Source organism: Centruroides sculpturatus, unplaced genomic scaffold (genome assembly GCF_000671375.1).
Source record: "Centruroides sculpturatus isolate CEXI.00-Female unplaced genomic scaffold, Cexi_2.0 scaffold928, whole genome shotgun sequence".
In the NCBI taxonomy this organism is placed as follows: Eukaryota; Metazoa; Arthropoda; class Arachnida; order Scorpiones; family Buthidae; genus Centruroides; species Centruroides sculpturatus.
The window spans coordinates 176,124-192,720 of NW_019385137.1; the positions used below are offsets into that span (position 1 = coordinate 176,124).

General features: G+C 30.6%; 1 protein-coding gene across 1 annotated transcript; it reads right to left on the reverse strand.

Moving 5' to 3' along the window:
- Window positions 1-2,298: 2,298 nt before the first annotated feature.
- Window positions 2,299-10,336, reverse strand: LOC111635294 (galactoside 2-alpha-L-fucosyltransferase 2-like). Its single transcript, XM_023380223.1, has 2 exons — window positions 10,264-10,336; window positions 2,299-3,198 (listed from the first exon to the last, which is right to left on the reverse strand). Exons 1-2 carry the CDS (start codon window positions 10,334-10,336, stop codon window positions 2,366-2,368), a joined length of 906 nt encoding a protein of 301 aa, XP_023235991.1. The 3' UTR covers window positions 2,299-2,365.
- Window positions 10,337-16,597: the final 6,261 nt, after the last annotated feature.

The window sequence follows — 16,597 nt, forward strand, 5'->3', positions numbered from 1 at the left end:
TGCCAATAATGAATAAAATTTTTCATTAAATCCGTTCCCACTAGAAATATTGTTCCCCAGTCGAGTTCCGTAGTCTAAAATTTAATAGCAATACCTCTTATATACAAGTTACCAAATTTCGTTTCTTTCTTTATCCCTTCCTAAAATACGAAGTATTCAACGAAATACTTACAAATACATACAAGGATGTTTTTTTCCACTTTTTTGGGTTTAGGCATCTCTAACGTCGAGAAATCCCCAAAAAAATCAGGAATCTCTTTTGTATGTTTTGATATTAGTATGTGTGGGGGATTTCTCTCCCTCTACTAAGCTCTTCTGTGCTGTTCGTCGAAAACGTCTGAAATTTTGCAAGGAAGTTTGTGTATTAGAAGTGTGAGGTCCCGGACATGTCCGAACCGTCACGAGAGTCGTGAAAATCCAGTCAATTTAGAGAAATATTTAATTGTTTAAAAAGGCAAGGAAAAATGTGTGTACTCGGACACCCTTTGTTCATATTAAAACTGCGGCGCAGAGTCGTAAATCGTAAAAGGAATGTCGTCCATTTCCGATTGAAAGATCAGCTTCGAATTTGACTTCTCCTGCGCTCCAGGTAAGAGTCCCGTTAATGTTTAATAACGAGGGACCAACCACTCGGAAAGCGCGAGTGAGGGCGATCAACCAATCCTAATGGCCAATAAAAAAGACGGAGATTGATATAATCCCCGACTATCAAGAACACATCGCATTGAGTTGATTATTAACGTTTCAGATAGCCAACACACCGTGTGTCAATGCGCAAAGAGCAGTTTCCATCCGGAATATTCAAGAAGTCGTGTGCGGCAAAGTGTGTTGTGTCATCCGTCGCACCAAACGCGAGTCCTCATCCGCCCTGGGGCTACGACCGACCAGCTGAAACTTTCTTAGAATCGGAGATACGTCGCTTCTCAGCGCCGAGACAAAATACCGCAGATTCAGATTAACGATTGTAAATCAACTCGTCATGTAAGCATCCTTCAGTTACAATAAACGGGTTTTTATAAGCCACTTTGTCATCTCTGTCTCCGACATTACCACCCACACCTAGTCTGTGTAATAGGCCTTCCTGACGCCGAATTAACTATCTCCCCCCAGAAAGTCGGCAAACTCAAACTGATGTCAGATAAGTGGGATTTTAGGTGCCCGATCTGCCACCAAGTCGGCCAACACACAGAAGGATTCAATCTATTAAATTTTGGTCGTTAAAGGTCGAGAGGGTAGGGAGATAAAGGTGGTCCCTCGAACTTAATGGTGAGTTTGCTAGTTATTAGGATTTGCAATTTATAAAACTCATCACCATCATCAAAATTAAGCTTTTTGCCGTTTTATAATAATTAAAAATATAAAAAATTAATAAAATATCATAACAGATGGCTTTTCACAAATTTTAAATGTAGCCGGGAAAGTTTAGCAACTCGTTGCTTGATTATTTTTTTACTACTTATTTTAAATAAATTATATAATTTTAATAACTCCTGTGCTTTTTGATGAAAATTTCTATAAATGTTTGCAGAATGGTTTGCTTACGAGGGGNTAAAATATCATAACAGATGGCTTTGCACCCAATTTTAAATGTTGCCGGGAAAGTTAAGCAACTCTCAAGAATTTTTTATAGTCTGTGTAATAGTCCTAAATGGATAAACTTTGAATTCGCCTAAATAACGGATTTTTATTATTATTAATGAATGTCAGAGAGCGTCTAAACTAAAAAAAAAATGTTTCATTGATCATGAGTAAAGTACAGCGAAGTCTTAGAAATTGTATGAGACACATCTTTTTTTAAAATTGCCCCGACATTTGCCAAAAATTTACTAAAATGTCCTGTTTTCCTTTGGCAATCGACAACCTTTTATCAATATTTTATATAAATTAAAATATAGCTTCATTTAGAGAGAAATTAGTAGTTTAATATGTATACGACATTATAGAATACAATTTATTGTTTTTATTTTGTACAGAAAACGTAGATTAAATTATGGATAATTTTATTTATAATTTATCCATGGTTATCTTATATTGGCTCATTATTCAATATTTGAATATCAGGATCACAATTTACAAGTTTTTATACTAAATTAAAAATGAATATTAAATAAAAAGCAAAGTATTGTAATCTAATAAAAATCCATTAATTAAAAATATCTTGTATTAGAAATAGTATCATATAATTTATTAAGAAAGAAATTCATTTTACTTAAGATAAAAATTCTGAACATATATTCAAGACTTAACTAAATCATCTCGTTTTTTTCACATTATGTTCATAATTTAGTCCCATGATATATTTCCATTATTATTTATTATTAATAATTAGCTAGTAGCCTATAATAAATGCTAATAAAAGCTATTATTAGAGATTACCATCTAATCCAATCCATTCAGGTGGAAATTGTTTATTAAGAGGGATGTTGTCTTTTAGGAATTCTGGATTTTTTGGCAGATATCCGGAAAAGTAAACAGTCTCACCATTACCTAAATAAGCACTCCAAAATCCGAATGATCCATAGGTTATTATTGTGTGATTGCATTGGGTCAAAAGAGCCATATCATAGGCAGGTTTTGATGAAGCTGGTGTTATTATCACATCTGGGCTTATATCTAAATTTTTCTTACACCATTTTCGGTCATCACTAACAACAAGAAAAATTACATCATTGTATTTTATCCGGAAATATTCCATTGCTTCTCTAAAATACTGTAAGTTTACTTTATTTCGATGATATTTATTTAATACAACATAATAATCAGTTTGTCGGACGTGAATACCGACAAATATTGCTGTGGGATGTTTTCTCAAAGATTTGAGATACGTTTGAACATGATTCAGAATATGTGTCTTAATTTGAAACTCTTTTTTAATTTTCTCTTTAATATGGTGATAAAACGTGTACGAATTTGGATTTTTGTGACCACATAAAACTTTTTTGTCACTTGGAATATGATAATCTTCGGACCGTAAGAATCGAGCTATTTGGTATTCCCTTGTTTCATTCGGAAGATTATAAATCTCTTTAGCTGTTATGAGAAAATAAGGTTGAAGATAAACAATATTGCAATGTTGTGCGTATGGAGTACGATTATTTAAGGCAGACAATCCTAGTAATGCAGCATAGGTGCTCATTTGATTTCCTAATCTACCTTTATTGCAACAAATTGCTAATGAAGAAGAATCTTGAAAATTATCTGTAACGAAAGAAAATAAAAAGATCTTTTAGAATTTAACTTATGATAAATAAGCTACCTTTGTAATTTCGTTAAATATATAATTATACATAAGGCCGGCCGCCTAAGATGAGAGTCGGGAGTTTACTCAATTGATATAATAAGAGCTATTGGATTAACTCGTAATGAGGTTATAATGTCCGCGAAAATAAAACATTTTCATTCCACATTTTTATTTTTATTTTGAAAAATTGTAGACCAGGGGTGTCCAACCTTTTTGTTTCTCTGGGCCGCATTGGAAGAAGTCAAGAGGATTTGGGCCACAAGTTTTTATAATATATACTTGTGGCCTAATATACAAGTATATTTAAAGATTAATATGTGTAGATTATAATAATAAATATTAAAACTTTATCACGAAAAAGGATATTTTTAAAAATTACTTCTATAGACACTTTCAATTTTTACTTAAAATATATAGAAATTCATTTATTTTTTTCGAATATTTTACGTCAAACAAAAAAAAGTAGCCACATTTGGCGCAAATGTAGCCAAATCTTGCAACGTTGGAAGAAATACTAAATAAAGCTGGAGTTGTGATTCAAAGGATTATAGGCCCAAATGAGGGGGAAAGGAGGAAAAGGACAGAAGATAAAGATGTGAGAAAGGTTGGAAAATTAAGGGTCAATATTTGCATAACAGATCTATTTACCCTTTCTCACTACTTTTTATTTTTTTGTCCTTTCTCACCTTTCCCTCCTTTTCCTAAATTTGGGTCTATAATCCTTTGAGTCATAACTCCAGCTTTATTTAGTAATCCTTCCTCATTCACACATCTCCAAATATTTGAAAATATTTCCTTTCCGCTCAAAAATAAAATATAAATGAAGATTTACGGCTTTGTGAAACTTCTTTTTGAGTTTACGCCGTTGAAATAAATAAATAATAAAAAAATTAAAACATTTGTCGGTTTTGTTTACATGTTTACATGGGCCGCATTAAAACTTGCCTTGGGCCGCATGCGGCCCGCGGGCCGCGGGTTGGACACCCCTGTTGTAGACTATAAATTCCCACTGTCATTTTTCTTTCCTTAAGCTCCAGAACACTGTTAGAAAAATGAAATTCAAACCAGATATGAAATACTTAGTGACAGGAGGTCCCGATTAGCTATATTGGAACTTCCGATTTGCATTGAAAATCACATTGTTTCAATTCAAAATTTTTCCCTGAAAGGAGTTAGATCACCGGTACAACTCTATTGTTAGCAGGAAAGTATGACGTACAGGGACACGACAGTACTAGCTTGAGATCGAGAGCATATATTTTAAATTAAATAAGTTAAAAATATGATTAAAAATTTCAGCCCGGCATTGTAATGATATTACAATAAAATAATTGCTCGTTATTTCTTTGAATTTTGAAGAAGTATAAAGGAGAGGCACAAGGATTGGGAGAATGGGAAAGAGGAGACACAGCCTTCTTGATTATCAATATGTATATGTATCGGTATCAACCATAGTTATCTGTCGGAAAAATCAGCCTCCTTGTTCCCAATGATAAATGTCTAAATACAGCCTGGGGATGGATGCCAAGGAACTAGCAATAGCTTAAAGAAATATGACGGAAAAAATGTCTGGCTTGATCGGGATCGCAGACCGATCGTGATCGAGCATGTCTAATTTTTGTACACCAGAAAAGAGGAAATATCCATTGCATGTCTACAGGACTATCCGTAAATTACGCAATGAAGATATGGGTGGGTAGATAATCAGGTAATTGTTACAATGCGTAGCAAATAGGTGAGAATGTGGTTTTTACAAAAATGCTACGTTATGTTAGGGTCTGTATCTCAATCCTTTGGTAACAAAATTATTTGTTTTTGTTTGAAGTGTTGTATAGCGAACCATACTGTTTGCCACAGTTTTGTGTACATACTGTATACATGTATTAATAATTAATAAAATGTAAGGTTTAGTATCTCGTCCTATGTATTGTTTTTTTAGTACGATTAAAGTGTTAATTTGAGGATGTATATAAGTTATGTAATTTGTGGACGATCCCTATTCATGTTTGAAATGTAAGAAATTTTCTTATATTCTGGTCAATGATTATCCTGAGAGGAAAAGTGATAGGTCACATATACTCATTTTTTTCTTTTTTTAAATTAATCTGTTAAAAATTTATAATTTAATATATGTAACCGAAAGCTTTCCTACCGAATGTAAAGGAAGTATTAAAATTGTATTTTTAATATTTCCTTTCCGTATTAGATCAAACAAATCCAAATAATTACAGGCCCGTGATATAAGAAAATTTTAATATGCTTTAAAATACTTTAAAGAGGATTGATATAGATAACTTTCTGTTTGCCTTTAGAAAAGACATAGGTACTTTAGAAGCCTTATATATTTCAAATAATTTAATTCAATTCACAGTAATTTGAGAAAAGAAAGAGTAAGCCAAGGCTTCCGATATTTTTAATCCATTTTTGTTAGTTGAAAAGCTACGTAATACATATCTAAATGTTAAATTTATAAACCTGATAATTAAATTACAAATTTATTTGCTTTAATACATCAGAATGGATGTTATTTTCGTGAAATTAAAACAAATGTGGTTTAATACATGGTGATCCTCTCAACTGGTTTCTCTTGTTTCATACAGCACACTCGATTTAATAGGCAAAAAATTTCTGTGTTAATAAAAAAACTTTATAATTCTCTCTATTTTTTTAAATTCCTGGAAAGAATACGCTAAAGCAGGGGTGTCCAACCCGCGGCCCGCGGGCCGCATTCGGCCCAGGGCAAGTTCCATTGCGGCCCAATAAACGTGTAAACAAAACCGACAAATTATTTTATTTTATTTATTTTTTTATTTCAATGGCATAAACTCAAAATAGAAGGTTCACAAAGCCGTAAACTTTTATACATATTTTACTTTTGAGTGAAAAGGAAATATTTTCAGATACTTGGAGATGTGTGAATGACGAAGGAATACTATATAAAGCTGGAGTTGTGACTCAAGGGATTATAGACCCAAATTTAATAAAAGGAGAGAAAGCCAAAAGATAAAAAGGTTAAATAGATCTTCTGTTATGCAAATATTGACCCTTAATTTCCAACTTTCCTCAATACTTTTTATCTTTTGACCTTTCTTTCCTTTTCTCAAGTTTAGGTCTATAATCCTTTGAGTCACAACTCCAGCTTTATATAGTATTGCTTCTAGCATTGCAAGATTTGGCTACTTTGCGCCAAATTTGGCTACTCTTTTTTTAGTTTGGCGTAAAAATTATCATTTGGCGCATTGGCTACTTTCTGGGCTACATATTATTTATAAATATATAGTCGAATAAAAATGCACTTTAATTAATGAATTAAAATGATGTTTCGTCGTTTTTTTTTATTAATTAGAGACCGAAATAAAACAAATATTTGTGTTTTTCAAATGAATTTTTGTTTGTCTCCTTTATAATAAACGAGTTTATCTATTTCTAAGTAAAAATTGAAAGTGTTTGTAGAAGTAATCTTTTAAAATATCCTTTTCCGTAAAAAAGTTTTAATACTTATTACTATAATCTAGACATGCTAATCTTAGGTCGCAAATATATTAAATATACTTGTGGCCCAAAACGCCATGACTTCTTCCAATGTGGCCCAGAGGAACAAAAAGGTTGGACACCCCTGCGCTAAAGGATGGATCAATAAATCAGAGTATAAACTATTCATTATAAGCTTACATTATAATAATAATTTAATACGTCCTATACGTTGTAAGTTCGTTATTAACATATTATTTTAGAATACATTCGATTTAACGGACTTTTGGTAATAACGGACATCTTTTCTCCTAATTAGTCTGTTAAATCGAAGTAGTACTGTATTAATAATGTCAGAGATTGTGTGAGGATCACCCGTGAGATTGAATCACGGACCCAATATCGTATATAGCACGCGGTTGACACTTTCCTTTGGCGGAAGAGAGTAGTCGTTCAGGATGTTGGGAGGAAGTAAACGGTGTATGGGGGTACGGAGTGGGCACTGTGGCAAGAACTCCGTTTGTTATTAAAGCCCGTTTATTAGAATACAAAAAGACATTTTACAAAATTTATGAGCTCCTAAATTCTAGCACAATAACTGCTCAAGGGTGGATGAGTCGGGTAAATAGGGTAACGATATTCTCGGTGGTCAACGACTGCGGGATAATTCTCTCTTTCCCTCTTCCGTCGGCGATGGTGAGGTAATATCAACAATGTCTTCTCGAGAACGACATACCAAAAGAGCAGTCATCTTTCGGAGAGGATAGCCGTTGGATTTGTTTATTAAATTGTCGCCATTTCCGCCTAAATCAAAGCAAAACTCTTTTACCCTAAAGTCAGCCCCAACATTTTTACATTTATGAAGTAGAGAACCTTGAAATGTCGAGAAATGCAAAAAGTTGGAATATAAAAGTTATTTTACAGTAAAATCTCATAATAGATGGCGGCATACAATTTTATTTATCATGTTTAATAGCATAAACTTATTTTTTAGCAACTCGTTGCTAGATTTTTTATTTCACTGTTCGCATAGGTGAGACGGATTGCATATTGAATAAATTATAATACATTTTTTGGTTCTGCATAGAGATTTAACAGGCTACAGGATCACTTTAAAAGTTTGCCCTCCAGCTGATAACAATTTTGAAACAGTTTCTCGGAGAGTGAAGGGTGTTTCCGAAATCTCTTGTCTAGGAAAAGCATACGTGCAGATCACTACGTATAAACCAATTTTACGTATAATCTCAATCTGGTGCACACTATTCTCTTATACTCTTATACTTCCCTTCATGCGTTTATAACAATTTTACATTCGTAAACTTCATTCTAAATTTAATTAATTCAGGCATTTTTGTCAGATAGCAAAGATGATTGCAAGAGAAAGAAGCTATTATTGGTAGAAGAAAACAGACTGACAATTTGCTTAACATTTAAGTATATGACAAAATGACGGTGTTTTCTTTACGAAATGTGACTATTGAATTCTTCTCACTCCCAGTAAAAAGAATTCAATAATTATTCAATAAAATAATTTAATCGATCGTATATTAAATTTGAATTTCATACTATTTCGGTATTTTGTAATATGGTAATTTGTAAAATGTCTAATTATTAATAATTTGTAATAATAATTGTACGTCGCAGACATATTATTAACTATAATCTGTATGTATAAATAGATAAGATATATAGGATACTAATTAAAATAAGTAATCTTAAGTGTTAATAATTTCATGTTATGAAACTTTTGGTCTAACTACTTTTTTTGCTTCGATGATCTTTATATTTCAAATAATGTTATGATTACATTACCGTATTTTTGATGATTATTATTAAATAAAACGTTCGTTTTTCAATAACAGGAAGGAGAAATGTTTTCATAATTTCTAAATCCTAAAATATTTTCTTTTAGACTATCCTGATCTCTAAGCCTGCCAGTGTGAAAAAAGTAAAATATCTCAGCACAATTAATTATTTGTGTTCATACTGTATAACCTACTTATTAGCACAAATACTACTACAGTACATACTATACAGATAAACAATGCAAATAGTAAACAGCATAGACAAAGTTTTTTTTTAATTATTTTAAATTCAAGATTATTCATTTAAAAATTAAAATTTAGTTATTTAGTTAGCTTATATGTAAAAACGAAATTTTTAATAAGAGCGCAATACTTTATTAAGATAAAATAATTTTAATTTTTAAATGTTTGCTAAAAATAGTTTTAAACGATTCAACCGAAAGAAATATAATTCGTGTGCATGAATTATTTAAATTATTGTGCTTAGAGAGTCCAGAAACCACAAAATTATCGATATTGGTATCATGAGTAGTTTTAAAGTATCGATACCGGCCAGTATCGGCATCGGTATTGAAACTAGATATCATGCCGGCTGTCGATGTTCATTCTGACACGTCGCATTCCAGTTGTTTTTACATTTGAGAAAGTACTGTACTCATTACAAGGAAGGCTGAATGGCAATTACAACCAAACAGCAATTAATTGCTTGTTGGTTACTCCAAGAAATTGAATCTCGACTATCTGGATCAGATTTCAGTGCGTAGGCCAGTTAGATGTCTCGTATCATGCCTTATATGCACAAAAGAAGCCTCAGTCCTACAGTTGTACTAATAAACTAATGTGAATACTACGCTACATCGGATAGGGACAGATAAGAAATCGTTGGTAAAGAGATAAAAATAGTGTCTTTACATTGAAAGCAATTTATTGTGTTCAAATTCAACAAATACTACAGATTTTGTTTCTCTTTTAAGGACATTAATTGTATTTAACTAAACAAATAAACAAAGTGTATTTTTGAGTACATCAGTAATAATAGGCCTACGTTTAAAAGGTTTTCAGTGAAATTAAACTTCTCTCGTACGTACATACTTAATTTTAATTACACAAATGTGTCTACAAAAGTAAAACTAACTGATTTGTCAACTTTTTAAGACGCGCATTGAAAAAACATACTTTATTATATAACGAACTTTCGGCTTTAACAGACACTCCTCACCCGAATTAGTCCGTTAAAGCGAGGTTTACTGTACTCCATATGTTTAACTAAATATTTATTTATAAACAGTAATCTGAACACTAAGCATATAGATTATGAAAATAAAATTTGACGTAATAAATTGATTGATTTTTGGTCATTAATTAATATTTAGCCCACTATATAAGTTTAACTTAACGGAAAATAGTGTAAGAATGGTTTCGGTTTCTGATTTGACTATAAATTCGGAATTTCGGTCGGACCTTATTTTTCTGTGAAAAATGTAACAATACCAGATCCAATATCCGAAGTGAAGTATCGATACCGGTATTGGTATCGGACCAAACGTATCGAGTACAAAAAAGTACTCGGTTTGAAGGAAAGTATCGATACGGTATCGGTATCAGCAATATCGGGACGTCCTTAATTGTATTTATTAATTAATTCACAATTATTAAAGTTATTGTGCATTTATTAAATTGGTAAATATGCAAGCTAATATACACCTAATGTGTATATTTACATATAAATTAATAAAATTATTTTACCTTTCTTGACCTCATAATAATTACTGTTAATTAGTCGAGTCCACGAATATATAAACAAAAACATAAAGAACATTCCACATATGACTGTAAACCGAAGTCTCCAATTGCGTGAAGTCAATTTTATTCGAAACGTACGTCTATCCCATATAAAATACATCATATTTTGACTAACGATATCCACTCTTTAGAATGTATAAATACGTGTTCTATATTATATAGAAGATATTAATAAATATGAATATATTAATTTCAATTCATTTAAATATCCTTTTAAATATAGATCTTTTCAAGCAGAAAAAATTTCCGTCGCATATAAAAATTGCGACGGAATTACTGGTAAAGCAATTATGTTACACGCACACTCAATTTCATCTACACGATATTGTGTATCCTATTGTAGACATGGTAACATTAATATATAATGTATAATATAGAATGAGAATGCTAGTAGTATAAGCTAGGGCAGTGTTTCTCAACCTCTAACGAATCGTCGCCCCCTTCACTACAAAATTCCGATGCCGAGGGCCAAGGCTAACGCCAAATTCGTACTACATTGAATAGACTAGTGACTAGTATAATGTTATTTGTTTAATTATTGTGCGATATAACGAATAAAATATCTAATTATTCTTAATATAATGCTTTACTATATCGCCCAGAAAATTGTTTTTCGACCCCAAAATATAAATTGTTATTAATCGCCCCTCAACATGGAAAAACGCCCACATGGGGGCGATATTCCCCCCGTTGAGAAACACTAAGCTAAGGGCTTCCAACGAGGTTGGGGTTGACCCCTTAGGGATCGATAAAACTTTGTAAATATTAAAAATTTCATACTTTTTTTTGCTCTCAAATAAATGTAGGAGCGCTTTAAATTATATATGAAGCTGTTGCATATATTTATATATTATTTTATTATGTAATACTAAACTATTCTATTGATTTGTTAAATTGTAGTAACTTCAGTTATGTAATACTTTAACCTCTTGTAACGAACTAAGGTTCATACAATAGAGAATTGAATTGAATTGAATATATTTATATATACAGCAGAACCCCGTTTATCCGGATCTCCGGTTTATCAGGAATAAGAAAGACAGACATACGGAATGACTATATAAGCGAAAAAAAATCAAAGAACTATCTTATAAGTATTAGGTTCTTGCCTGAGTATAAGTTGCAACTGTAAGAATAATGTTTTTACTTGGCTCAATGCCAATTTTGAACACCCCCGATTTTATAACCGAGAATCTGGTAACAGAAATAAATAGAGTATAGTATATCAAAATTTCGTTCAAATTAGTCCTTTGGTTTCTCTACGGAATGCCAAGCCTAATTACCGGTCGACCTTGAAAAAATCATAAAAAGTTCTACTCCACATAAATAGTCACGAATAAAATAAATTACCATTTTAGTCTTTTTTTAAACCAGATCTAGTCTTTTATTTTTCATTTTCGATTTGGTTTATAGTTTAAATATTTAGTTTATTCTTTTTTCTGTGTATTTTTTACAATACACTTTTACTGTATTAATTAATTAAAAAATTTTTGTTTTTGCGTTTCATAATACGCAATGTTATCAATCGTAACATGATTATCAATTTATACCATAATTTGCAGACTGTGATAATAAATTTGAGCGTACCATAATCGAAAATTATAGCATTATTTTGTCATTTTAGTAAATTTCTTTTTTAATTTGGTACAAAATCCACAACAAGATATTTTAATTGAAGCGCAGCGAGCAAGCTTCTTTGGTAGCGACTAGCGACTCAAATTGCCAAATCGTCGAAACACATCTCGCGATCCGATCCGAAATAAATTTTGCACTAGAATTAATAAAGTGGCGTGTCGTGACGGAAGCCAAATTTTAAAGTTCGACCTAAAACTGGAGATTTCGGGTCATCCCCATGTAACTTCAATAGGAAAATTTTTCATCGTAAAACGAGCAGGTGCTACTCGCGTGATATTCGAAATGCGGCAAAGTTCTTGCCAAATTTTTTAAATACCGATCTTTTTTCTTATTTTTCCGGAAAATTGAACCTACATATCTTAACGTATTATACCTTGCACAAAAATCCTTTTCAAAGAACAATTAATAAAGACATTGAATTTCGGATTCCCATTTTAAGTCTATAGGAAAAATTGCAATTGAATTCTATTAATTATTTTTGTGGTTATTTTTATTTTTTGTTAAATACAGGAATATTTTAAAACACATTAAAAGTGGCACATGTAAATTTATATCCCCACCGCGTCGACCGTTTATTATTTAAGTTAAGGAAGTTTTAAAACAAATGTAAGAATTGGCTGCTTTACATATGCAGAATGACGAGTCGCTTTAATTTTGTAATAATTACACTCATATTTTTTATGTATTATAGGTAATATTTTAATTTAATTTACCTGAGGGGGTTATTTTTCATTGTTTTTAAAATGGTTTATTTTTTGGTTTAATGACGTAAAAATTTGGTTTATTTCAGTCTTTTTTGATCCCATTTCTGGTTTATTTTGAATAAACAGCGATGGTAAACTGGGTCGGGAAACTTAAGTACAGTACGTGTACTGTACCAGCTGAGAGAAAACAACGAACTGATACTGTACTGTACGTAGATGTCTTGCTTTATACTGTTAATATTTTTGTAAAAGTATATACTGTATATTGTGCAATAAATGAAATATAAGGTAGATCTAAATTGTTATTTACGTCGTTAACGAATTTTCGGGTTGAGTGAAAAAATATTTTACAAAATTTAGAATTTAAATGTAAAATTAAAGTTTCTTTAGAAATGACTAATGTTTCTTTACCAGTAGATTGCACAATACAGTATGTTCATTATTTATCAGATATGAAGAAACAAGTGGAAATTGACTTACACTTACCAGTTTTCTTATGACACTTGACATACGAAGGCTGTTTCTTTTTCAAACTCCGATGGTCCTTAAAACAAAGACAAATGTAAATAACAAAATGAATTTATTACCAAAAGTTAGGTACAAATATGGTTACTTTTCGACATAATCACCGTGAAGATTGAGGCAATTGTCTATCTGTGGACGAGCTTTGCAATCCCCTCTTCACAGAATGTTGCCACCAGTGACTTGAGATGGGCCTTAACGTTGTTTTGAAGATCGTCATTAGTCTTCAATCTCTGTCCTTCTAGCCACTTTTTCTGTTCAGGAAAGAGGTGAAAGTCTCTGGGCGCTAAATCGGGTGTTTAAAGGTGGTGAAGACTTCCGCCCAGCTTGGAACTTTTTAATGTGTGAAGACTTCAACCTCTTTCCAAAACTGAAAACATGGCTAGGAGGGCAGAGTTTTGAGGCTAATGACAATCTTCAAAACAACGTCGTTAAAGCCATTTTAATTCACTGGTAGCAACATTCTATGAAGAGGGGATGGCAAAGCTCGTCCACAGATAGACAATTGCCTCAATCTTCACGGTGATTATGTCGAAAAGTAACCATTTTGTATCTAACTTTTGGTAATAAATTCATTTTGTTATTTACATTTGTCTTTGTTTTAAGGACCATCGGAGTTTGAAAAAGAAACAGAAATAATACTATCATTTTTTTTAAATTATGATAATTTTAACTGATATTCTTTTTAAAAAAACGCCGGGCATACGAGGTGGTTAAGGTGTCACTTTAGAGCCCTGGGAAATCCGGACTCGAATCCGAAGGGCCATCAAAACAAACATAACTAGGTTCCATTCCCCTTCGTTTTCTGTTTAGTTCTATTTCCACAATACAAGAATAACGCGAGCAATTAGGTCGACTGTAGCTTAAATACTCCAATTAAGACTGATATCTTTTGTCTGTCTATTTTATTATAAAGGAAAGAATATTTCCTGACTTATTCTGAAAACAATTTCAATTCTTCACTTCGTATCGCTCTTTTCTATAATTAGTTAATTATTGACTTATTGATAATCTTAATATTTATAAAAACAAGAAAATTTTTAACCAAAAAACACAAATAATATTTTTATACTACTATTAAAAGGATTGAGAACGGTTCATAGTTTAACAGCAGCATGGAGTTCAAGATCGCGATTTGTCGCTGGAATTTATTATTTGTTTTACTCTCCACCCTATCTATAGGTTTTAGACTAAAGGCTGGTTTCTACATCATTGGAAAATACATCAGAAATAGAAAAGTGATGTTACTTTCCGTCCAGAAGTTTCCGTTCACCAAAAAAAGAAAAAAGTTACGGAAAAATGAAGTATTTTCTACTCTAGATTTCGGGTCTAGAGTAGAAAATATTTCAACTTTTCCGTTGTCCGCTGGTCTTCCGCCGTGTTTTGACCAATAAAATATATATATATATATATAATGTTATAACGTAGTAGGAATGTTATGTCTTGTTGTATCAAAGGATAATAACGGACTATTCGATGTAACCAATACGGCTTTTTTATTCCTTTGGTGTTGCGTGAAATAGGAAATATTTTGATTGACAGACACTAGAGCCACACGGAATACGATTTATAAATATATATGATATATGGACATGAAGATCGTACATTATATCCATAAGCAGTTTCTTTATAAAATTTTACTTTTATATTTTTAAAAATATATCGTATTTAAAAAAGAAAATTCTGTGTCATATTTAAAAATAAGAAATAGATCAAAGTATTTAAGTTTTTTATTGATTATCTACGTAACTGACAAAGGCACTATAGAATGTTTTTATACACAAGAGGAACTGATACACATGTTATTACATATAGAAAATATTTTTAGTTTATAAAAATAAAATTGGTTTTAAATTACAATAAATTGATTTGACAAAAAATACTAAGTTATATTGAAATCATTATTTTTGTTGGAACTAAAACACAGTTTGCATAAAATATTCACACAGTAGTCATTAACATAAAAGAAAATAACAATTTTCTGACTAGAATTTAGCGTTGATTAGCAGCAGAACTCTTAAATTAATTAATGCTCAATTAAAGTCTAAAAACATTAAAGGTTTTTAAATTTGAATTATTCAAAAGAATTATAAATTATTATTTACCATATTCATTCTTATAAAAGAATATCCTATATTTCATAATATGGAACAACTTCAATTTCAGTCTTATGATAAATAATAATTTAAAAGATTAATAGCAATTTTTTTATTCTTAAAAAATCATAATCTTACTAGAAAATATGCTCAATATTTTACCATTTACAATAAGTTGGACATCAAATAACTTTCATTCAGCATTGTTTATAATTTTGCATAGAATAATTTTGCATATGGCACATAATATATACAACATTCCATCTATAAACTATTACAATTTAAATAGTCCAGTTCTATGCAAATATAATTTCAGAGAAGTAATTAAATACATCCTGGCAAAGATTTTTTTTTTTAAATTTATACATAGAATATAGATTTGTGTGTATCATAAAAAACATAAAATAAATTACAAATATGTGAACATTTAATTGTTACAGTAATACTGTTTGTAATGAATTTTAATACCACCTGATGGTTATTTTGATATTTCAAAATTTTGAAAAATGTTATATATACACACACACACAAATTATTCTTTTAAACATACAAAATTACACAAAGTAACATTAATTAAAATACAATTATGAAATAGTGACTATTTTAAAAATATAAAATTACATAATTATTTTTTGAACAAATACAACATTAAAAAAAGCAATTATTAATAAGAATAAGTTGAAAAATTGATTTCATACACTTACAAGCAATGGGTGACACATTCAAGTACAACTACTTTATTAATAAAAACAACATAGCTGCTAAATTGGTTATAAAAGTTGCAGAAACAATAAAATTTGACTAATATAATTAATCATGATGTAAAATTGCATTGTGTATCTAGCACCAACAAGTATATTTTTTACAATAAAATAATAATCAAAATGATTCACTTATAAATGAAATTAATGTAAGAACTAGAAAAATATGGATCTAATTTTAAGAGGTAAATTTAATTGAAACTAAGAAATTATTACAAATAAATTTTTCAAATGATATCCAACATTTTTACCAAATTAATTGAATTTATTATTTTATTAAATTTTTTCATATAAAAAAAAAAACTGATTAATAACTGCTAAGTTTTGATGAAATCTTAACTCAGACTTTAACTATAGTAATTCTTTTGATATTTTTCAAGTTTCAAAAATTTATTACTTTAACAATTAAAATAATTTTCCAGACATTATTTGATTCATTCTACTTTCAACAGTATAATTTTATATATTGTGTAATTGACTTAAGTAACGTATTTGGCAGTAGTAGTTTAGCATTTAAATTACAAATTTCAGTTAATTTAGCTTAATCATTAGTTGAAAG